Genomic DNA, 25000 nt, shown 5'->3' on the forward strand with positions numbered 1-25000 from the left:
TTCATTTGAAATAAAACGCAAAACACAATTAAGTGATGGTCCGAGATTAATTGATCAATATTCAAGACCGGCGAAGAGAGAGAATGTTCACTGTCTGTAATGACATGATCTATTGTGTGGCCATGGTTGTTTGTAAGACCGCTTACAAGGTGACTCCTGAAATACTTTGGATTCATTTTTGTTTCCAAAATAATCGATGTTAAAATCACCATAAAAATATTATGCTTTTTTGTTTATGAATTGAATCGACAAAAATTCACCGAATTCTGATAAAAAAATTGTTGATATTTTGTTTTGTTGGCTTGGTGGTGGGTGAAACGACTTAAAAATTATTTTCATGAATGGCAAATCCAGCATACACAAAGCTTCTAAAATAATCATGGTGGAATGATGTCTTATCAAAGAGTGACAAGTTATAAATGATTCCAATTCCACCTCCTCTCCTCCCGATGCGTGGGAATGATTTACTAAAGCCTTCGGGTGTAATTGCTTTTAGAACTGGGTCGTCATATGAATGGTTAAGCCGTGTTTCCAAGATAACAAAAATAGTCATTTTGTGATCTTCAAGTATGTCGATTATATCTAGAGTTTTATTACGGCACGATTTAACATTTAGCAATCCGATTGTTATACTCGTATGATCAGTACGTGCAGGTTGTTTTTGCTGTTGTTGTTGTTGTTGTTGTTGCTGTTGTTGTTGTTATTGTTGTTGTTGTTGTTGCTGCTCGAAACGGTGCTGTTGCTGCGATTTGTTGTCCCGGTGGTCGTTCATTTCTTACTGTCTGTCACGGACAGTGTTGACCCTTGACAAACAACGGTGAGGAGAATTTATTGAAGTGATTAGATTGGATGGGGGACGAGTGTTGATTAATTTAAGTGATGATTGAGGTCGTAGGTTTAGCGGAGTGGGGTGGCCGGTGACCAGTGACGGTGGTAATAGGGCGTTGTTTTCGTTGTTTTCGTCTGCCCCCTCTGAGTCTGTTCATAAAATAAGATCTATGTACACAGTAGTTTTTAAAACTTGTAAAATAAAGTTTCCAATATGCCTGTAAACAAATAACGGTTTTAAACTTTGATCGACTTTGTAAAATCCATACCCATTTTTGAAAATTTTAGAAAAATCTTCTGTTAGAAATCTTTAATATGAATATCAATAAAATCACAAGAATATCACAAATTAGATGGTATTAAAATCCAGGCGTAATTTCACATAAAAATCTCTCAAATCCCGTAAATGGAAGAGCCAAAAAAAAATAAGACTCGCCGGTCAGGCGTGTTACACATAGTTCTGAAATATTTAAATAGTAAAGAAATATCCAATCGATGGACATCAACAAATCATGCGATTGATGACTCGGTTAGACGAAAACATGAATATAGATCGCTCCCATTATTCAAGTAGCGGTAAAAATGATTAACAAAGGACTAAGTGCCGTTAGCTTCTTTCGTTCTATAGATAGTATGTGCATGGCTAAGAAGCTCACAATATTGCCATCCGGAACTATAACGGACCATCACACAAAACTATGTGTAACATTGAACGTTTATTCTCTGGTTAATACAGTTTTGTAAAAATTACTCATAAACATGGATGGCAAAAACAAAGACCTGAGAGACTTCAAGTTTGTCAATAGATAGAACGAAATAGGATTCAATAGTCTGATGTCACGACCGCCCAGCAACCAGCAGCTTGGTTCTAAACAAAGAAAATCAGTACTCTTTATTCTTCATGCTGGCTAGAACGTTTTCACATGTCATGTGATCAGATTGTATAAATATCAAAACATGATCAGATTTATAATGATTTTCACCCCTGGATACACTTTTATGCTCGTCGGAGAAGTATTTCATAAGGGCGTGATGTAGTTAATGGCGTCCGCCATTGTTCCGATAGTTTAGAACCAGCTACTAAGCGTCATTTCGAGGGAAGTGACGTCACGACAGTTTAACCCAGTAGATTTTTGACCAATCAAAGCGTGGAATTTGTAACACACCTTCAAACGTGCTCGGAAAAACATGGTTGGCTGTTTATGAACAATAAAGTGAATTATATCGACCTCTCTCTCTCTCTCTCTCTCTCTCTCTCTCTCTCTCTCTCTCTCTCTCTCTGGTCATTGTTGTTGTTTTTATACTGCCAAATAGGTGACTAGTTAACACACGACTTTCTAGATCATATTATAGTTTAAGTATAAATATAGTTTTCTGTGTTGGTTCTATTGATCAAGCGGTTGAAGAGTCGGTATTTTACTTAAAACCCACACCATCGATAGTAAAACATGTGTAGTTTTCTGTGTTAACCAATAGGGAATGCGATTAGCAGAAGAGTAGCGTCCCTTGATTGGACGTCACTGGCGGAAAAGTTATTAGAGAGAGAACGTCATGTTGGTTGTGCGCATGCGTCTCTCGTCCTCGCTTCCGGTGAAAGCGGCTTGAGACACTTCACCGAAAGCGAGGACGAGAGAGACGCAAGCGCAAAACCAAATTGACGTTCTCTCTGTAAGGTGACGTCCAATCAAGGGACGCTACTCTTCCGCTAATCTCATTCCATCTCTCATAACCATTGTCTACATTATGACGACTGTCCGAGAGACGTGGTTATCTATGCGTTGGTACTGTGGACAAGCATGCTCCCTTAAAAACTAGAGCAGTGAGGGTGAGACGTCAAACACTCTGATATAATACAGAAATAAAATTGACTGGTTTAGCCAGGAGGCAGACAGAAGGAAAATGGCTCAAGTCCTGAGGTTGCTGTTGATAAGAAACTATACATGAGAAGGATGAGCAGGAGGAGGAGGAGGAGGAGTATAAGTAGAAGAAGAAGAAGAAGAAGAAAAAGAAGAAGAAGAAGAAGAAGAAGAAGAAGAAGAAGAAGAAGAAGAAGAAGAAGAAGAAGGAGGAGGAGGAGGAGGAGGAGGAGGAGGAGGAGGAGGAGGAGAAGAAGAAGAAGAAAAAGGAGAAGAAAAAGAAGAAGAACAACAACAACACCATCAAAAACATCAACAACACCTAACAACACCTAACAACAACAACAACATAAACAACAGCTAACATCAACAACATCAACAACAACAACAACAATTACAAGGAAAATAAAAAAAAATCCAGAAGCATTATGATGGTCGAAAGATATCTGTAATTTTATTGGTTCCTTTTTTACAATAAACAAACCAGCATATCGTCATTGTATTTTGGATCAAGGGGGGCAACTCCTCAATAATTCTGTCCCTTAGCCTGCGAGATGTTCTAATTTGGCCAAAGCTCTAAATATTGGGATAAAAAATTTGAAAAAAATAGTTATTTTAATTGATACATTTTAGGGGAATGCGTTTATTACCGCTTATGTCCCTCGATGAATTAATATACACATGTTTGAGCAAATCTCACAAACCACAATACTGAGTTTTGAAGTTTGGTATCCTAATGATTGTTACACAGTCACTCATCAAGGGAATTAAGCATGTAGCAAACGCATTCACCCACTGTCTCCAAGTGTAGCCTTTGTAAACTTATACCCTGACAATGACCAAAATATGACGTCAAAAGGCAAGGCTTTGGCCGCAAAAGACAATAAATCGTGAGTTGTATTCAATAGTTCAACCAATGGAATCACTTGTTTCCTTTGAGCTCTACTAACGACAACTGCACAAACCTAAAAATGACGTCAAAGGCCTCGAGGGTTCTAGTGTCAGGATATTAACGATTGCTACGGTCTTAGTGCGTAGCCATCGTTAACTAAGCCTGACACTAGGACAGACAAGGACTTATCTTTTGACGTCATTTTTAGGTGAGTCATTGTCAAGTGAGTAGTACTCAAAGAAACAAGTGATCCCATTGGTTGAACTGTTGAATACAACTCAGGATTTGTTTTCTATTGTGGCCAAAGACTTGTCTTTTGACGTCATTTTTAGGTCAGTGTCAGGCTATAAGTTAACCTTTTTCGCGGCGCCATCCAGTTGTGTGGCAGTATAATTTCAGTCTTAGTCTAAAAAACTCACCTAAAATCATATCACTAGCGATGAGACGATCCCAGAGGATGTAGTAAATGCACAAGCAAATCCAAAATACCATTGTTTGCACTTTGAATAAAACTCACTGTTTACTACCTTTTGGTAGTCATTGTTCTGTGTTATTACGTAATTTGTTGGTTTGTGTGTGCGTGTGCGTGTGTGTGTATGTGTATGAGTGTGTGTTTATGTTTGTATGTGTGAGATTTAGTGTGTGTCAGGCTGTGAGTTTACAGTCAACAGCAGTGAAGTCACCTCGACTGCGAGCAAAGGTGATACAAGTTCAGTCCAGTACATACGTTTATTTCAGGCAATAACATCTTTCTGAACAAACTATTCTTACCATAGTTATAAAGGAATGATATGGTGGTAGTAGCACAAAAGTCCAACGACAATTGCAACAGGTACCAAGTTATTTGAGTCAACTCAACAGCTATCAAAGGTGGTACCAAAGTGAAGAAAGAAGTAGGTCAAATTGATATTGTACCTATATATACATTGGATTCAATACTTACGCTCTGCATAGAGAGGTAGAGACTTGTACCAAGATAATTGTGGCACCCGTGACAACTGGCGAAGATGATACCTTCTTCTTCTCTCAGTTTATCCCGCATTATGCAGGGTTGCCATAATGAATGCCACATCTCCATGCATCTCGGTTCAACGCATTATCTTCCGTCAGGCCCACTTCTTTCATATCATCCTTTTCTTTGAGCGTCCCTTTTTCCTCTTTCCCGTTATTTGTAGGTCCAAAACTTTCCTTCCCACGTACTCCCTCTCTCTCGTCTCTTTACATGGCCGAACCATGTCAATCTATCTTCTCTCATCTTTATTGAAATATTCTTCACTTCAGTCAAACTTCGAATTCGTTCATTTTTCACTTTATATTTTCTTGTCCAGCCAAGCAACCATCTCAACATCCTCATTTCTGCCACCTCAACTTCCTTATCTTGTTTCTTTGTTGTAGCGTCTGACTCTAGTCCATATAACATTGCTGGTCTTACAACTGTTGTATATATTGTCCCCCTCAGCTTTGCGGATATTCGTTTGTCACACATAACTCCAGTTACCTTCCTCCAATTATTCCAGCCTGCCTGTATCCTCTTCTTAACCTTCATCTCATTGCCCCCATCTCCTTGAACAGTTGTTCCTAAGTATTTGAATTGGTTTGTATCTGTCACATCCCTTTCTCTTATCTTCATTGATGGTTCTGCTCTCTGTTGTCCGATACACAAATACTCTGTCTTCGATCTGCTTACCCTTAATCCCCCGAAGGTGATACCAAATGAGAGAATCAAATTGATATAGTATCGATATACAATGGAGTCGAGACTCACGCCCTGCACAAAGGACTAGATACCAGTCCGACTATGGGAGCGGCGGATCCTAAGACAGGTATGACAACGTCGGTGAGACCACCCTACAGCTAAAGTGATGCCAAGCTAGAGAATTATGTAAATAAAATGGATATAGTATCGATATATAATGTTAAAGTCGATACTTACGAGCGACACAAAGGACCAGCTACTAGTCCCGCTACAATAGTGCCAGATCCCAAGTCACAATAACATTGAGATGAGCCCTATAGTTAGCGAAGGTGAAGCCAAAGTAGAGATATAGTAGTATCGATATTTACATTGTAGTCGATACTTACGCGCTACACAAAGGACCACCTACAATTCCGGCAACAGCACCGCCTAGTCCAAGGACGGTCGAGGCAATAGCGGCGAAGCCAGTTCTACAGGCGGCCACTGTCATCCCCGAGTGGATGTAGGGTATCAACTTATGGACTGCATCGCTGAAGTTACCTGATTCCAACGTCGGCGAGGAATAAAAAAAAAGAAAAACAAAAGAAAAGATTACTCACATTCTCTCACCGTACTAAGGTGTAAAACGAATACCTGGCCGTGAAAAGCGTTGTCTCTGTCCGAAAATATTGTAATATCGCCTAACAGGTGTCATGTCCTATCCTAAATGTTGCTATCGGCCAGGGACCCCTTTTAAAGCGCTTTGTATTTAGTGGATATTGCTCTGTATAAAAGCTCAAATATATTTTTTAACTTGAGCTTGAACTAGGGGCAGCGTGGCTCAGTGGTACGGTCTTCGCTTCGTACCAAGAAACACCTAGTTTGAATACCCAGCTGCGCTGTGTGGCCTATAGCATGTCACCGCGCCCTAGCTCATTCTGCGGCGCTGCAGTGTGGCTGACGCCTGGGTTCTTCAAATCTTCTCTTGGAATAGACCCTAAAGACACATTTATCCTGTGGGATAAATAAAGGGAATTTTATTTATTTATTTCATTTTTATATAGCGCAATATCGACTAAACGTGCTCAACGCGTTAACGAAAGTTCCCTAGCCAACAGCAACACATAACATGTAGAACGAGACATGACGCCTGTTAAGCGATATTATAATCTTTTTTTTAAACAGAGACAACGCTGTTGACGGCTAGGTACTCATGTTACACCTGAGTATGGTGATAATGTGAGTAAAGAGCCCTTTCCAATGACCCAATTATGCGCTGGTCGGGACTCGAACTCACGAACTTCTGATTCAAAGACGAGTGTGTGTTTCCAATATAATAATGAGCCCATATAAATTTGGATTATCTGACCTGGAAATTGGCACGCGTTGGACTAATGAGATTTTGAATCATTGGATACAACAGTAAAGTTAGAGACATTTTGGCCCCTGGACATTGGGTTTGTTTATTTAAATAGCTGATAATAGAGTTAACCAGTCGTGACGTCACTCCCCTCGTAATGACCCATAGTTACTGGTTCTAAACTATTGGAACAATGGCAGCGGACGCCATTATCTCCATCACCGCCCTTGTGTAATACATCTCATACGAGTATAAATGTGTATCCAGAGGAGAAAAACATAAATCTGATCGTGTTTTGACTTACATACATTCTGATCACATGACATGTGAAAAAGTTCTAACCAGCATGAAGAATAAAGTGTACCGAAATTTTGTTAAACGCTAAGCTGCTGGTTGCTGGGCGGACGTGACATCAGACTATTGAATCCTATTAAGAGAATACATTGAAAATAGGCCGAAAAACAAACGATTCGATGTGATTAATGGAGACATGGCAAACTTAGTTAAACGGATGGGTAGAATTGACACGTAATGTTAAATCATCTCCATTGCACTCATCATCATCATCATATCATCATCATCATCATCATCATCATCATCATCATCATCATCATCATCATCATCATCATCACCGTTATCACAACCACCACCATCATCAACACATTTCAGAGGACCACAAATCTATACTACCATGTGCAACTTTATTAAACTCCTCCTTTGCGTTGTTCCAAGTCTTAGTAAAGTAATCGCCAATTTTATGAGCTGCCTTGCTGACCACTTTCTTTGATTTCTCGAGCCCACTTCCAATAAGTCTCTTTCTGGGATGGCCGACATCCATGGCTTCAGCCTCTGCAATCAGGCGGGACAAAGCTCTCAAAATCCGGGCTTTGTGTAAAGCATCGTCCAAATCCACTATTTCAAAATCGTAATCGTCGTCCATTAAATCGTCCAGGTATTCTTGAACCTCCAGCGATGACGGCTCAATGTCCTTGACAGTAATTGGTTGACTGTGCCCGATCATTGCCAGCATCAAGGTCAGGGTTAGAACAGACTTCATGGTGGATTGTAAATGGCTTCAACTGTTCGGGATAATAAAAACTTTTAAGCCAACAGCCCGTGGTATAATATATATGCTAGTAAAAAGCCCGCAATTTCGCGGGGACGGAACTATTTTCATTCGATATTGCCTGAATCATTTTCTTGATTAGCTTGATTACTATTAGATGCATATTCTAATCGATGTGCTTGTCGTCGTTGTCATGCATGATTCGGCATGATTTTAGTTTATCAGTCAGTTGATATCAATAACAATAAGTCGCAAGTCTTTACCACGCTTTTCTCGTGAGACCTTCCGAAAGCTCCTACAAAGGGAAACAACTCAAATAATATTCCCTCAACTAACCCAAGAAAAAGTAAAACCTAGTGCCTTTAACTAAACCTAATAGGAAAATAAACACCCTAGCACCTTTACTAAGACTTATGATTAACCCTAATAGGAAAAAAACCCTCGGACTGCTTTTCACTACCTTCAATACTTCACAAATTAAAATGGCGGCCGAGAATCAAAACAATGGTCAAATTGGGAAATTCTAAACTTTCACAAATCTATCAAGGTTTGTTCTAGAGTTTTTAAATGCTTTTATATGATGACAAATTGAATAAATAAACGCGTGACAAAAGATCAACGGTGAAAAAATACTGGGGATGTAGGAGCTTTCGGAATGTCTCCCCTTTAATTAACTTATGTGAGGTCAAATGAAAATCTGAAGCAGACGCGAAAAATATAATGTCCCCGAATCTGTCTACTTTTGGTTTGTTCGGGCTAGAAGCTAGACAGAACCAATTGACAGTTTGCCGACAACGTTTAACTAAATATTTCCCAGGGCAATAATCATCACATCGGTGGTATAAAAACGACAGTAATATCAGCAGTAATATTATAGCTAGGGGAATTAGGGTAAAATTGTGCAAATTAGTGATGAAAGCACCAAATTTGGTACAAAGTAACCCGAGACCACTATTAATCGATGTTGATATAGAACCACATTGAGAAATTCCTCTAACAGTGTAAAATAGGGAGATGAAAATCCGCCTATTTGAGCTATATTAGAACGAAGGGGCATAATCCATGAAATATTTGTTGACAATTCGGCGCTTTAAAAATATATTATTTTTAGCCCGTGTAAGCGGTTGATTATTTTGGCTTAAATAATTATCATTGTTAAAAATGTGACTTTATGTGATATAGTAACCGTATGGGCCGGTAGTATAGCTTTATTATGAGGACTGGAAGGGGGGGGGGGGTGGTGGGAGAGGAGGAGATGGTGCTGGTGTTAGTTTTACTTGTGTTGTGTTGGTCGTCATCGTAATGAAGATAATGGTGGAAGTGATGTTGGTGATAATGATGATGATGATGAGGTGATTGTGGTGATAATAGTAGTGGTGGTGGTGATCTTGGTAGTGATGATGATGATGATAATGATGATGATGATGATGAGTATGATGATGATGATGACGAAGACGATGATGAAGATGATGATCAGGATGATGTTGATGACGATGTTGTGGTGGTGATGATGATGATGATGACGATGATGATGATGATGATGATGATGATGATGATGATGATGATGATGATGATGATGATGATGATGATGATGAGGTGATTATGGATATAGTAGTATTGATAATGGTGGTGGGGATGATGATGAGGTGGTGGTGATCGTGGTAGCGGTGATGATGAAGATGATGATGATGATGATGATGATGTTGTTGATGATGATGATGATGATGATGATGATGATGATGATGATGATGATGATGATGATGATGATGATGATGACGGTGATGATGATGATAATTATGAGTATGGTGATGATGAGGTGGTGGTGGTGATATTGGTAGTGATTATGGTGATGTTGGTAACTATTAATTTCGAAAATGAAAGACTTTCTTGGTGACGTATATTAACATATTTAGATGATCAGAGAGATATATATAGGTGACGTGTCCAGCACACTTTTGGAAATTTCATCGAAATTCATTCGTCCTTTCAGTCCTCCTTCATTTCGATGAAATTTCCAAAAGTGTGCTGGACCACTCCTTCGTCGCTTCGCTCCTCAGTCGTTCACGTCACCTATATATATCTCTACCCCTTTATATATTGTATGAATTTTTAAAATATTTAAACTTACTTACTTACTCAAGTAGGGTACCTCAGGGAGTAAGAAAGTAAAAATAAAAAAATATAAAAAAGTAGTGAAGCGGCGATAAAGTCTTCAGGAGGTAAAGAGGTAAAGAGGTAAAGAGGTAAAGAGGTGCAGTTCCGAAAAACTTAAGTGTATGTTTGAGGTTAGTAAAAAAAATAAAAAATAATGGAGAAGCGGCGATAAAGTCTTCAAGGGCTTTAAGGTAGTAAACAATTTATTAGAATTTTAAAAAGTAGTTAAAAAGTTACCAGTAGGGAGATACTAAGACAATGATGAAAGTATAAAAGTAAAATAATAGAGAAGCGGCGATAAAGTCTTCAGGAGGTTGAAGGTATTAAATAATTATTATTTTTACAGCTCGGAAGATCTTCGGAGCTGTTAAGATTTTAAAATGTTTATCCGTTGCCAAATTGAAACCAAGCATTTGTTTACTCGTTACCAAATTGAATCCAAGCATTTGTTTACGCGTTGTCAAATTGAATCCAAGCAGATATAATATCTAATAAAATGGAAGAGATATATTGCCTGAAATGCCGTCAACGAACCAAAACTAAAAACATTCAAAGTGTAGATAACAGATTGAAAGGTGAATGCGTTATCTGCTCTTCAAAGAAAAATCGATTTATAAAAGGGAGTGGTTGGACTGATTTACCTTTTGAAATGCACTTACCAGGATACAATTTCGCAGGTCCCGGAACTAAACTAGACAAAAGACTAGATTCAAATGATAAGCCTTTACCTCATTCAATTCCTATAAATGAATTAGACGAAATATCAATGAGACATGATATATGCTATAGAGATAACGAAGATAGAAAAGATTGCGATCGATCCATGCTAAAAGAATTAAAAACTGCCAAAACTAAAGGTTTTAAAGAATGGTTAGATAGAAGATTAATAACCAATCTAATTGGTGCTAAACATACTTTAGGATTAGGAGTGAATGATTGACAATTAGCCTCTGAACTACATAAACCAATAAGAAAGAAATTTCCTAAGAGAAAGGTAGTAGTTTATTATATAGATGATACTTGGGCTATTGATTTAGCTGATATGCAACAATTCTCAAAAGAAAATAAACATATTAAATATCTATTAATGGTTATAGATATATTTAGTAAATACGGCTGGATAGTTCCATTAAGAAATAAAACAGGAATAGAAGTAACTAAAGCATTTGAATCTATATTAAATAAAGGTAGAAAACCTAATAAGATTTGGAGTGATTCGGGTAAGGAGTTTTATAATAAATCATTTAAACAATTATTAGATAAAAATAATATAATTTTATATTCTACTCAAAATGAAGAGAAATCAACAGTAGTAGAAAGATGGATTAAAACAATGAAAAATAAAATCTATAAGCATTTCACCGCAACTAACTCAAATAAATATTATAATGTATTAGACAATTTATTAAATGAATATAATAATTCCCATCACTCAACTATTAATATGTCACCAATAGAAGGAAGTAAAAAATCAAACGAAGAAGAAATATATAATAAAGTATTTAAAGAAGAGCATTCACCAACTGAAAGTAAATTTAATATTAACGATAGGGTTAGAATAGTTAAATATAAAAATAAATTTGAAAAGGGATATACAACTAATTGGACTAAAGAGATATTTAAAATAGTTACTGTTTTACCTACTATTCCAACTACATATAAAATTAAAGATTTAAGCGGAGAAGAAGTATTAGGATCTTTTTATCAAGAAGAACTACAACTATCTAAATTTTAACTAATGAAATGGAAGTAAAAATTCAATCAAAATCTAGTCAATTAATTAACGTTTCTTTTAAAGGTTCAGAATATAATCTAAGATTTAATCCTTCTATGTATTATAATTATCCATTAGAATTAGCTCTTCATTATATTTCCACTTATAATACTATTCCTAATTTAACTAATTCTAAAATAGATATTAGATATGTAGATCTAAATGATAATAACACAACTAAAACTTTAGAAATTAATATTCCTACGGGAGCTTATGAAATATCAGATATTAATAATTATATAGTTAATAAATTAACATCTATAGGATTAGAAGAAGATGTATTCCTACTAGAACCAAATAATCAAACAGCAAAATCTATTATAAAAATAAAAGCTCCTATTTATTGGGTTGAGATGAACGATGATTTAAAAAGTATTCTAGGGTTTAATAATAATAGATTACATGATGATGAAAATATTTCGGAGAACAATGTTCAAATAACAAAAATAAATTCAATTAATATAGAAGTAGATATAATAGAAGGTTCAACTGTTAATGGATCTAAAAAACCTATTATCTATTCTTTCTTTCCTAATGTAGGTTTCGGTTATAAAATTATTAATAATATAAATAATCCTATATATCTACCAGTTTTCACTAATCCAATTTCAAATATAAAAATTAGAATAACTGATCAAGATGGAAATCTAATTAATAATCAAAACGAATTAGTAGATTTAAGATTTCATTTAAGAGAAGCTTAAAATTGTTCCTTTAAAAATGGCTTATACTGGAATCAAGATTAACGTATCAGATCATCAAAAGAAAAAGATTCAAAACTCTACTGATAAGATATCTCTTGTCTTTACTTATGAAGATTTAATGACTGAAGGAAACGATGAGGTTTACCTTACTAATACTCAACTAAATAAAATTAAAAAAGCTATTGATAATAAAAAGAGTGTTAAACTAAACATCTCAAAAACACAACAAGAATACAATATTAAACACGGGGGTTTCTTAGGAGCACTTGCAGCTTTAGGTAGTAGAGCTTTACCAATGGTAGCTAGTAAAGTTTTACCAGCATTAGGAATTGGAGCTTTAACTGGAGCTGTATCAACTGGAGTATCTAAACTATTAGGTAACGGTCTATATCTTAAAAAAGGTGGATGTGTTTGTCAAATAGAATCCCATGGAGAAGGACTAATTCTAAAACCTTATAGGGGGAAACATAATCTAACTAGAGATGGGTTTTATAATGGAGAAGGTTTATATCTTAAGAAAGGAGATGGATTATTTGATTTTTTAAAATCTCTCTCCCCTTCTAGGGGCTTTATTTTAGATATATAAAATGAATCCAATATTCTATAAAAGTTTATCAAACTTAGATATAATCAATATGATGAAAAATCCTAACTTTAAAGGATGTTTTATGAGAGATGAATTAGATACCCCAAGTAAAATAGAATCAGGAGTATTAAATTTAGATACTTCAGATAACAATGGAACCCACTGGACTTGTTGGATAAAGAAAGGAAACTTAATATTATATTTTGATTCTTTTGGTTTAGTTCCACCAATAGAGATGATTAATTATTTTAAAAAAGATAAAACTTATAAAGGTATCTATTATTCTAATATGATCGTTCAACCAGATAACAGTGTTATATGCGGTCACCTATGCGTCTTTATAATTAATTCTAAACCTAAGACATTAAAAGATTTTATTTCTTTGATAAATTATTTACTTTAAAAATGGATCATATAATAAGCGAAAATATAAGATTAAAAAAGAAATTATTTAATGAATCTATTAACGATAAAACTAGAGATTTCTATTCTCAGCTAGAACTAGAAAAACAACAACAACCAATAATAGATGCTTTAAAGAAAGAAGGAGAAGAGAATAGAAAAGCATTAAAAGAGTTAAAACCAAAAGCAGCTAATATCTTATCAATTTCACCAGGACCTATAGGAGCTAAATATTTAGCTAAAAGTAAAGTAGATAATTTAAATCCATTCTTAAGATTAATCGATGATCAAGTTTATTTAAGAAATACTCCTATTAAATTTTTAGGGATAATATAGTTATTCAAGATAAAATTTTTCCTATGAATGAAAATCTATATAAATTAGTCTCCAGAGATAAAAATATAGATTATTATAATCTTTCAGAAGAAGATAAAAATATTTACTTTGATTTAGCAACCTCTTTAAATTTCTTTGATGGAGGAAAAGGTAGTGGAGGATTTAGTAGTAAAGATTATAAGATATATAAACAAATTAAAGAAGAAAAAATTCAATATATAGATTTTGATAAAGAATTAGAAGTGTTAAATCAAATAGAAAGAGGAATTCCTATTATTGAAGAATATGAAGGAGATGGTATTATTAAAGATTCTGATTATTTATTAAAAAGATTAAAACTTCTATTAGCTTCTAATAAAGCTGGGAATACAGGAGTCATAAATGAAATATCAGATATTCTAAAATATTTATATGAAACAAATAAACTAAGTAAAGATAAATTTATAAAATTAACTAAACAATTTTTTTCTTTATAAAATGCTGATCAAAAAAGAAAGAAAGAAGAAGAAAGGTAAAGGGATAATGGATTCTATAATTTCTGCTATCTTTTCAGAAACATCAAAGAAACTAGCTTCCTCTGCAGCAGAGGCTGCTATTAAAACAGCTGCTACTAAAGGAACAGAAAGAATTATTAATTCTATTGGAGATAAAGGAACTAATAAAACAACACCTTCTTCTTCCACCTCTACTTCTAATGATAAACCACTTCCTATGAAGAAAGTAGAAAATATTTTTAAAGGAACATCAATAAAATTTATCAAATAATTATCCTATATAAAATGGCAGAGATAAATTCTAAAGAAATATTTAATATTAACGATAGAACTTTATTTGAAGATGGTAGTATTAGAGAGTTTGAATATTTTGAATTCTTCCCAGTTGATTCTAATAATAATCTAAATAATGCGGGCAATATTGATATCGTTATTCAACAGCAGGATCTTATCACTCTTCCTTCTGAAGCTTATCTATACTTTGAAGGGGAACTTGCTAAGAAAGATGGAGACTTTACTGATACTGATAAAAACAACGTAGCTCTAATTAATAATTCTATGATGTATCTATTTAGTAATATCTCCTATTATCTAAATGGACAAGAAGTAGAAAATATTAATAATCCTGGACAAACCACTACGATGATGGGAATGCTTAAATATTCTCCAGCTCAATCAGCTATAGAAGGTTTAAGTATGTGTTGGCTCCCTGATATGGCTTATGATGATAATAAAGAAAACGATTCTATGACTTTAAGATCTAACTTTAAAAAGTTTTCTTTTAACGTTCCCCTAAAACATATTTTCGGATTTATGGAAGACTATAATAAAATTCTTTATGGAGTGAAACAACTAATTAGACTTAAAAGAGTAATCAATAACGATTTCATTCAAGTTAAAGAAGGAACGAATAAAGAAGACTTTAAAATCACTTTAAATAAAACATCTCTATATATTCCAATTATTAAACCATCTCTAGAAGAAGAAAATAAACTTTATAAATCTATTGAAAATAAATCAGTTATCGATATTCTATTCAGAGGAAGGTTTACTCAAACTTATGCTCTAATGGAAAATTCAAATAGATTAGATTGGAGCTTTCAAAATACTACAGGGAAACCTAGATATCTTATTATTGGATTTCAAAAGGAATCTGAATTAAATTCTAAATCAAACTTCAACAATCTAGAACTAGAAGAAATTCACGTTGAGTTAAACACAAGAAGATATCCTAATCAAGATCTAGAGGTTGATTTCCAAAATAATAAATATTCTAGAATCTTTAAAGAGACATACGATTTTAAAAGAAAGTTTTATGATACTGATGAAGCTAATAGTATCAGTATGTTATCTTTTAAAAATCTATTCCCAGTATTCGTAGTAGACGTCTCTAAACATGAAGACAGAACTAATATTTCTAATATTGATATTAAAGTAAAAGCTAAATTTAATTGAGCACCAGGAACGGCAGTAACAGCCTATGGAACTCTAATCTCAGACGTTAATATAACCCTTGAATCTACAGGTAAGAGATTCAATATTATTAAATAAAAATGGATATTGAAAATTTATCGAGTAAAAAGAAAGTAATAAGAAAAAATAATCCTGAACTACCTAATAGTATTAGAGGAATTATCGTTGGTAAATCGGGATGTGGTAAAACTAATCTTTTAATGAATCTATTATTGAAAAATAATTTATTAGATTATGATAATTTAATGGTTTATGGTAAATCCCTATTTCAAGAAGAATATGAACTATTAAAAAGATTAGAAGAATTTCCTAAAGACGTAGTGCTAAGGCTTTTTCAAGTTCAAAATGATTTAGAATTAAATAGTATTATTAATCATTTAAAATCTAATGGAATATATAATCCTGAAATAAAAGTTAGTTTCTTTGATAATGATGAAGATATTTTAGATCCTAGAGATATTTCAAGAATAAATAAGAATCTAATTATATTTGATGATGTTATAGGAGAAAAACAAAAAGTATGCAAAAATTATTATACTAGAGGGAAACATTCTAATATTGATTGTTTTTATATCTCTCAGAATTATTTTAGGTTACCTAGACAAACTATAAGAGAGAATGCTAATCTAATTATTTTATTTCCTCAAGATAAAAGAAGTTTAAGTTTTATTCATCAAGATTGTGCATGGGATGATTTTGATTATAATGAATTCAGGAAGTTATGTTCTAAGATCTGGAATGAAGATTTCGGTTTTCTAACTATTGATTTATCTAAGAAGAAGGAAACTGGAAAGTATAAAAATAAATTAACTCCTTTACTTTTTTAATTTAAAAATTATTCTTAAAAAATGGATATATTTGGAAGATATAATCTTACTATTTCTAAAAACACTAATGATATTAAAAACGATGATTATATTGAAAAGGGTTTATCTAAAGGAGAGATAAACATGAATAATAATAAAATTACTAATCTAGCTGCTCCTACTGAAGATAATGATACTGCTAATAAATTATATGTTGATCGAGAAGCTATTAATAAATCTACTCAAGCTTTAAATATAGCTAATAATAATTTTAGAAGTTTTAGAGATGGAAATATTCCAATGACAGGTGATTTGAATATGAATAATAATAAAATTACTAATCTTGCTGCTCCTACAGAGGATAACGATTCAGTCACTAAAAGTTATGTTGATTCAAGGTTAAGACCAGAAGTTAAAACAGCTAAAGGTTTAGAAATATTCTCTACTAATAATGGTTACTCTAATATTGAATCAAGTTATAATGATTTTATCGATCCAACTGAAGAACAAAAATTAACTACTCAATCTGATGGACATTACAAAAGAACTGATTCATCTAAGAATGGTATTCTTTTAGATTATAATTTTAAAGATACATATCAATTTAAATCAGTTACCATTTATGGAAGAACAGGTTTTAAAAGTAGAACAGAATCTTTATCAGTTATTTTCTTTTATAAAGATAATCAGGTTCATCAAACTTCAAGAGGAGTTGGTAAGAAAGAGATGAATATATTAGCTGATAGATTTCAATTAATCATAGATAAAGATATTCCATATTCTCAGTTTAACTATTTAGAATTTGAATATATCATTCCTGATTTTAGATATGCATATATGGATATGAATAATAATAAAATAATTAATCTTACCGATCCTACAGAGGATAATGATTCAACTAATAAAAAATATGTTGATGATAAAATAAACTTTGAAGTTGCTGGAGAATCAAATATTCTTAAGGGTTTGATTAATGATAGAATCTTAAAAGTTTATGATGGAAAACTAAAAGGAGGTGAGTCTATTACTTTAGATGAGATAGATAGAAGTAAATATAACTTCTTCTTAATAGAGTACATTCTATATAATGGATTTAATAGCGGACTAATTCATATTAGAAATGGAATATCATTTTTAACTGGATATTTAGATAATATAATGGAAAGTGGTAGAATGGAGATGGGAATAGTTGAAGTGAATTATAATCAAACAAGTAGAGTATTTACCCCCAGAATAGCTTACAGGCAATCAACTGCTTGGAATACAGTTAATATGAGAAATAATAAATCTTCTTATTACGTATCTAAGATTTATCTTATATAAATGGATGGAAGAAAAATATCAGAATTTAGTAATATAGAAAGTTTTAGAAAGAATGAAGTAAAAGAAGCAAAGGAAAATATTAAAAAAGAAATAATTAAATCTAAAAGGATAATTGATATCATAGAAGTAACAGAGATTTTGTTATTATTTATTAGTTTAATTACTTCTTCTTTAAGTGCTATCCTAAAAAACCAACCAGAAGTAACTATTCTTGCTGCTATAGATAGTTTCTTTAATGGTTTAAATATTGCAACTAAAATAAAAAATAGTAATGAAGAAAAGAAATTATTATCTTTTAAACATAAGAGGAAACAGTTAAATATAAAAATATCAAAAGCTTTAGATGATGAATTAATGGACCATTCTGATTTTGAAAGTATAATTGATATGACTGATGAAGGTAATTAAAAATGTTTCTTATAAAATGGCTCAAGTAGATTTCCTGAATAAAATTAATAATATCAAATCCTTTACTAAAATTAGTGAGTTAGAGGTTGATGAGGAATATCTAATTGAAGAAGCCAAAATTATTGAAACTAAATATGGAAAGAGTATTCAAGTAACCTTTGATGATGATACTAAAGTATTTCTTCCTAAAAGATATTCAGTTATTAAAAAAAGTGAATTAAAGTTACTGGAAGGTTTATCTTTAGTTTATAAAGGTAAAGATGAAAAGATGGATTTAATTGAATTTAAGAATCATGATGAATAAAGTATCTATGGAGATCTAATAATAAATCTTTTCTTTTATTATCTATTACTTTTAACTCTTGATTGCAGGAGTGGCAAGCTACCCCTCTTATATTATTTGTTACTTTTAAATGGATATGCTCGATATTTCTATCTCTATTAGATTTAAACTCAGATGAGCAGAAGTCGCATACATCTAAATTAATATAATAATCATAGACTCTTTCAAAATGATTAAAGTCTATAAATTTAATTCCTTGTTTACTCCAACTATAATAAGTTTTTACTTTATGATTTATTTTATTATATTCTCTATGATAAGCTAAAAACTTTTCTCTATTATTTCTTTTCCATTCATTATATTTATTTTTAAATTTTTCTTTATTCTCTTCATAATTCTTTTTAGTTGATATTCGAGTACAATCTCGACACTCAGGTCTTCGTTTATCTTTAGTTTGTGAATGTTTATGAAAATTATCTATTGATTTAGATTGGAAGCATCTCGAGCATCTTTTCATTTCATTTATATTGGTACTCATTTATATAGATTCATTTTTCAATAGCCCTTTTCTTCTTATTCTTCTCAGAGTATTCTTTTTGATAATTAGGGTTTCTTTCAATAAACTCTTTATAGGCTTTTTTAAATCTATCTGGGTGTCTTTGATAATAAGCTCTTTTATAGATTCGTTCACAGGAACGGCAAGCGCATCTATATCCACTTTTATTAGATGGACAAATATAAAAGTTATCAACTGTTTTAATTTCTTGACACTTTGAGCATTTTTTATTCTCCATTTTATATTTATTCATTTTTAATTACTCATATGGTTCCGTACTTATTCCATCATCTAATATACGCCTTTTATCATCATAAGGAGATATAGATATCTTTTTTATTTTATTCATATATATCTCATGATTCTTAGAATTTAAACAATAATTATTATTATATAAAGTAATACTATTAAATAAAGAATACTTTAGATCGTTTGACCTAATATCTGTTTTAATAGTAGACTTAGAAACTCCTTTTATTTTTATTTCTTCTTTTCTACTAGAACTATCTTTAACTATCTTCTCATAAGTATAACATTTAGATTTTAAAGCTAGAAAGTATTCCATCTTATCTCCACCTAATTCATCTTTAAACTTTCCTACTACTTTCTTATTTTCTTCTGAATATAGAAAATGATCTTTTGGATAATTAGAAGTATCAAATACTTTAGAGATAGATTCATTATTTAAATATAAAGGATGGTCTTTAGGGAATGGAGTGGTTAGAGTTTTATTCTTTATATCTTCATAGATATCATTTTCACTATTAATAGAAAATACTAAGGAATCGGTGTCTTGATATAATATTTCTGTATCTGACCAAACCTTTTCTATAATATCATAGTAGAATTCATACATCAACAATTTAGATATATCAAGAATAGCTTGCCCTAGATAAATAGGTTTATCTAGTTTAACTGTTCCTTTTCTAGATAATATAGCTACTAAATCATCATTGAATATTACTGAATCTTTAAATTTAGGATTGTTTAGTTTCTTTTTAATTATTTCTTCATTATTATATAACTCAACATCATTTCTATCTCTAACGTTTTCCATTGTCTTACCAAAGAAGGAATTATTTGAATTCTTAAATAGATCTTTTTCAAAATCTGTTTTAGCTTTCTTTCTATTTTCAGTATTAAAATCTATATATGGTTTTAACCATGCTTCCTCTTCAAATGATATAATCCTATAAACCTTTTTAACTTTTAATCCTAAGGAAATATACTTTTTAAGGATTCTATGATGAACTATATATTTCTTTTTATCTTTAAGGGTTAACATTAATTTACTTTCTCCTAAAGGTTTATCTCCTAATAACTTTAATTGATAATCAGATAATATTTCTTTAGTTGGAGTAATATGCTCTGGGGCTAATGGATATCTTTTAGTTTTATCTTTATCTAAATATTCTAAGTCACACTCTATAATACATCCTCTCCCTTTAGGAATCTTCTTATAATAGTTTAAATCTTCTTCCCATTGAAAATCACAGAATGGTAATGGTTGACTCATAGCATATCCATATAAGTTATTAGCATCAAGATATAATAGTTTTTCTAATTCAACATATCTTCTTCCTAATACTCCTGAGAATCCTCCTCTTATTCCGTTTTCAAATAGATGAAACATTTCTTTATCTTTTAAATTTTCTAATTTAACTTTAGTATATTTTAAACCACATTGCCAAGTTAATCCTGGATTGGTATAAGTATAGCATGGATCTATTTGATGATTAGTTAAATTAATTTGTAAACTGAAGAAAAAGCCATCCTCAATGCAACAAAAGAACTATCCAGAGATCACAGAATATACGGGAAAATGTGGTTTACTTGACAGACTCTGATGATGCTCTCCGGTCTATTGAAAATTACCAGGACTCTGAAGCCGCACACACTGTGGAGGCCCTTGAGGGCTTATCTGATAAAACAGGAAAAATTGTGCTGCAGTGGATTCCAAGTCATGTAGGTATATATGGAAATGAAATTGCCGATCAACTGGCCAAAGAAGGAGCCCAGAAGGAACAACCGAAGTCGTCAATCACTTATCATCAGCAAAAGAAAATAATAAAGCTAAAAATAGACAAAGAAAGGAATGACACACACCTAGAACACAACAAGCAGGATCCAATCCATGCCATTCAGCGAAGTGGCCAAGTCACTCTATTCCGCCTCCGAACAGGACACAATAGACTAAGAGGACATATGTTTACAAAGCTAGGTATTGGAACAACCCCTTATTGCCCATGTGGAACCGACCATGAAACCACTTTACATGTGCTTATGGATTGCCCATTATACAACGTGCAACGTTCGAACCACTGGGTCACCCCTACAACACTCAACACAAAGCTCTATGGTGAGGCTGAGGACCTAAAGCGGACCACAGACTTCATAGCAGATGTCGGACTGCAGCCATAGATGTCCATCAGAGGAACGAAGAAGAAGAAGAAGAAGAAGTTAAATTAAAAGTTCTATACTGCTCGAAGGCATCGGCTAATAATAACACATCTGTCTTTAGATATAAATTATGATAATCTAATAGGGTTTTGCATTCATAATAATTCCATACTTCTATAGCTTTATTATATTCTTCTTCTGTTATATCACTTCTTTTTAAAGTAGAATACCATGGAGAAACTCTTTTATAGTTATACCACTTTAAAATATATTTATACATAAAATTCTTTTTATCAATATTATATAATTTCTTATCTTGTTGAATAGATCTTTTTTTAATAAAAGGTGGTAATTCTTCTTCTTTTAGTCTTTCAATTGAATCAATATATTCATATGGATAGATCCCTTTTGTTTTTAATAAATAAGTTTTATATTTTGTTTCAGTTATTCCTTCTTCTTCATTATAAAACATCATAGAATCTAAGATAGGAAACTCTTTTAAAGAATTAACTATTCCATCTAAACTACTACCTAAGAATTTATAAGAATCTAAGAATCTAAGTTTTAATTTAGAATTACCAAAATCTATAGATATATATTTCTCTGCTGTTTTGGCTAAAACTTTTACTTTATAATATTTATTTTGATATTTCATTAATTCTGTTATTAGTATATGAAAATCATAATTAGATCCATTATGGAATAATACAGGAATTAGTTTATTAGTTTTACCTTCTCTAGAATTACAACCGACACAGCTAGCTCCTCTATATTTTTTAGATAAATGATTATGCTCTCTAACTTTATCATCTTTACTTTTAAATTTATTAGAGCAGATATAGCAACGTTTAGCCTTTTGAAACTCTTCTTCTTCTACTTCTGTTAATTTCGGTTTAGATTTTCTTTTATGGATATCTTCTATTTGTTTATATATAAGCATTAAATATTTCATATATTCTTCTATAGCTTTATCTCCTGTATAAGTTATATATTCAGATTCGAGTATATCAGGATAAAGTGAATGAAGATACAAACCAAAACTATTTATTTCTTGTTTTGCTATTTTATTTTTATCTTTAAATTGTTTATTAGTTGATTCAAAATCAGAGTAGATAACGAATGGGATTTTAATTTTAAAATGATAATTCCTAAATTCAGTAGAATCTTCTAAAGACATTATCTCTCTAGCTGGAGTATTCTTTTCACATGTTTCTAAGTGATTATCTAAAGCTTTATCGTTTCTATGAAGTGATAGACATCTTCGGCATACTATTTTAGAATTACTATTTCTAGAATCAAACATATATTTATTTAAATCTTTTATTAGTATATAATGATTTTCAATATATAATAAATCTATTACTTCTTCTCTTTTCTTATAATTTGAAATATGTATAGGATAGATAGAAGCTTTTCTGGATATATCGTTTAATCCAAATACATTAATAGATAAGGATTTATTTTGTTTTTCTACTTTAGGAATATCAGAGATGGATACTGGATATTCTATTCCATTCATATTTATTTTATCTATATAGTCCATATATTTACTTATCCTTTGAGGATTTCTATCTGCAGGATATAACTTGGCTAGTAGGCAATATAGAAAACATTTATTATCACTGTTTTTAATATTTATTATTGATGAAGATTTAAACTTTAAAGGTATATAACTAGAACCATTTAATACTTTAGTTTTATGAATTTTTATTATTCCGTTTAATATCTTTTTAAATACAAAACCACTTCCTGCTAATAGAACTTCACTTAACCATCTATCAAATTCTTTTCTAACTTGTCTATAGTAAGAAGATTTATTATTCTTTGTTTTAATAATAGTTGAAGGATGATTATAATATCTTTCTGTTGCTAGATTGTCAGTAGGTCTATTAAATAAACACTTTATAGATAGAACTATTTTAACTGGATATTCTTTTATATCAATAGATTTTAATATAACATCTATACTACTAGTTTCAACAATCTTATGAAATATTAACTCTTTAAACTTCTGATCACTCATTTTATAATAAACATTTTTAATAAATATTTTTTTTACTAACCTCAAACATACACTTAAGTTTTTCGGAACTGTACCTCTTTACCTCTTTTTAGGAACTGTACCTCTTTTGGTTCAAGAGGTACCCTACTTGACTAAGTAAGTAATTTAATTATTTTAAAATTTCAATGCCCACATCTGGATATTGAAAAATATTTATTTTTTTTATTCCTTCAACCTCCTAAGGACTTTATCACCGCTTCTTACCTTTATTTTATTTTATTTTATTTTAGTCCCTGAGGGGCCCTACTTGACTACTAAGTAAGTAGTTTAAGATTTTTAAATTTATACAATTTATAGGGAGCAGAGATATATATAGGTGACGTCAACGACTGAGGAGCGAAGCGACGAAGGAGTGGTCCAGCACACTTTTGGAAATTTCATCGAAATGAAGGAGGACTGAAAGGACGAATGAATTTCGATGAAATTTCCAAAAGTGTGCTGGACACGTCACCTATATATATCTCTGATCAGGATCCAACAAAAATCATATTTATTAGACAAATGACTTTGAAACACATTTTTCTTGGGAGGCTTGAGAGAATTCAACAGTCAACAGCATCCTTTTCTAGTTTATCCTGATCTCTTTAAATTATTTTAACGGCGCAAGATAAGCCAATACCTCGTTGTCAGCTCTTTCCATGCAGTGTGTTCAAGAAAACCGTATGTTTTCTTATTGAAGGCTAAAAATGTTTCCTTTCCTGAGGTTAGCTGTCGAGGCCTGGTATGACCGGCTGGAGTCTGTCTCTGAACCTGATTGGGTGGACATACAACTGAGTGCATTCTTTGCTATACATCTTGGTTAATTCTGACAATTTATGGACTCTTTCTCTCTATCTCTTTGCTCTGTTCTATACTTGAATGTTTTATATAAAGCATGGCTCCAGAAAGGAGCGCTTTTGTGAAACACAACGAATACCAACTTGCAACAACCTAACAGAAAACATGAATAAACAACTCCAAACAGATGCTATATTATTAGACTTTAGTAAATCATTTGATAAAGCCAATTACCATACTCTGGCTATTAAACTGCGGAGATATGGAATCATGAGTAACACACACGACTGGATAACGGATTTTCTCACTAATCGTAAACAACTGAGAGAGCAATGTCAGACTCAGCTCCAGTACTACAGGTGTGTCCCTAGGTACCGTACTGGGTCCCCTCTTGTTTCTTATCTACATAAATGATTTGCCCGAAAGATTATCGCTAGGAACTCAACTGATGACAGCCTTTTGTACAGAGCTATAAGGCATAAGAAAGACTCAGACATTCTTCATCGGGACCTTGATTCCAGAAAACTACCAACAAAAGAAAGATAATACACAATACACAACAACACACTAGAAAACGTCACCAAAACAAAATATCTCGGAGTAACGATAAACAATCGCCTGACCTGGAAAGACGACATTGCAAACAAATGCAGGAAGGCAAACTCCACCCTGGGATTCTTGAGAAGAAATCTCTTCGGCTACAAAGTAACCATAAAAGAGAAATCCTATAAAGTTTATGTTAGACCAACACTCGAGTAAAGCGGTAAGGTGTGGGATCCCGATCA

General features: G+C 32.2%; 1 protein-coding gene across 1 annotated transcript in view; it reads right to left on the minus strand.

Moving 5' to 3' along the window:
• Positions 1-3110: 3110 nt before the first annotated feature.
• LOC144956615 (uncharacterized) overlaps positions 3111-25000 on the minus strand; it is a 28288-nt gene continuing 6398 nt past the window's right edge. The window contains exons 2-4 of the mRNA XM_078887234.1: positions 7302-7690; positions 5659-5812; positions 3111-3260 (exon numbers count right to left, since the gene is read on the minus strand). Coding sequence (XP_078743360.1) covers positions 3227-3260; positions 5659-5812; positions 7302-7668 — 555 coding nt within the window. The 5' untranslated portion in view covers positions 7669-7690 and the 3' untranslated portion in view covers positions 3111-3226. The remainder of the gene's footprint in view (positions 3261-5658; positions 5813-7301; positions 7691-25000) is intronic.

This window comes from Berghia stephanieae, chromosome 11, assembly GCF_034508935.2.
Source record: "Berghia stephanieae isolate SIO BIC M18660-M18661 chromosome 11, UCSD_Bste_1.3, whole genome shotgun sequence".
In the NCBI taxonomy this organism is placed as follows: Eukaryota; Metazoa; Mollusca; class Gastropoda; order Nudibranchia; family Aeolidiidae; genus Berghia; species Berghia stephanieae.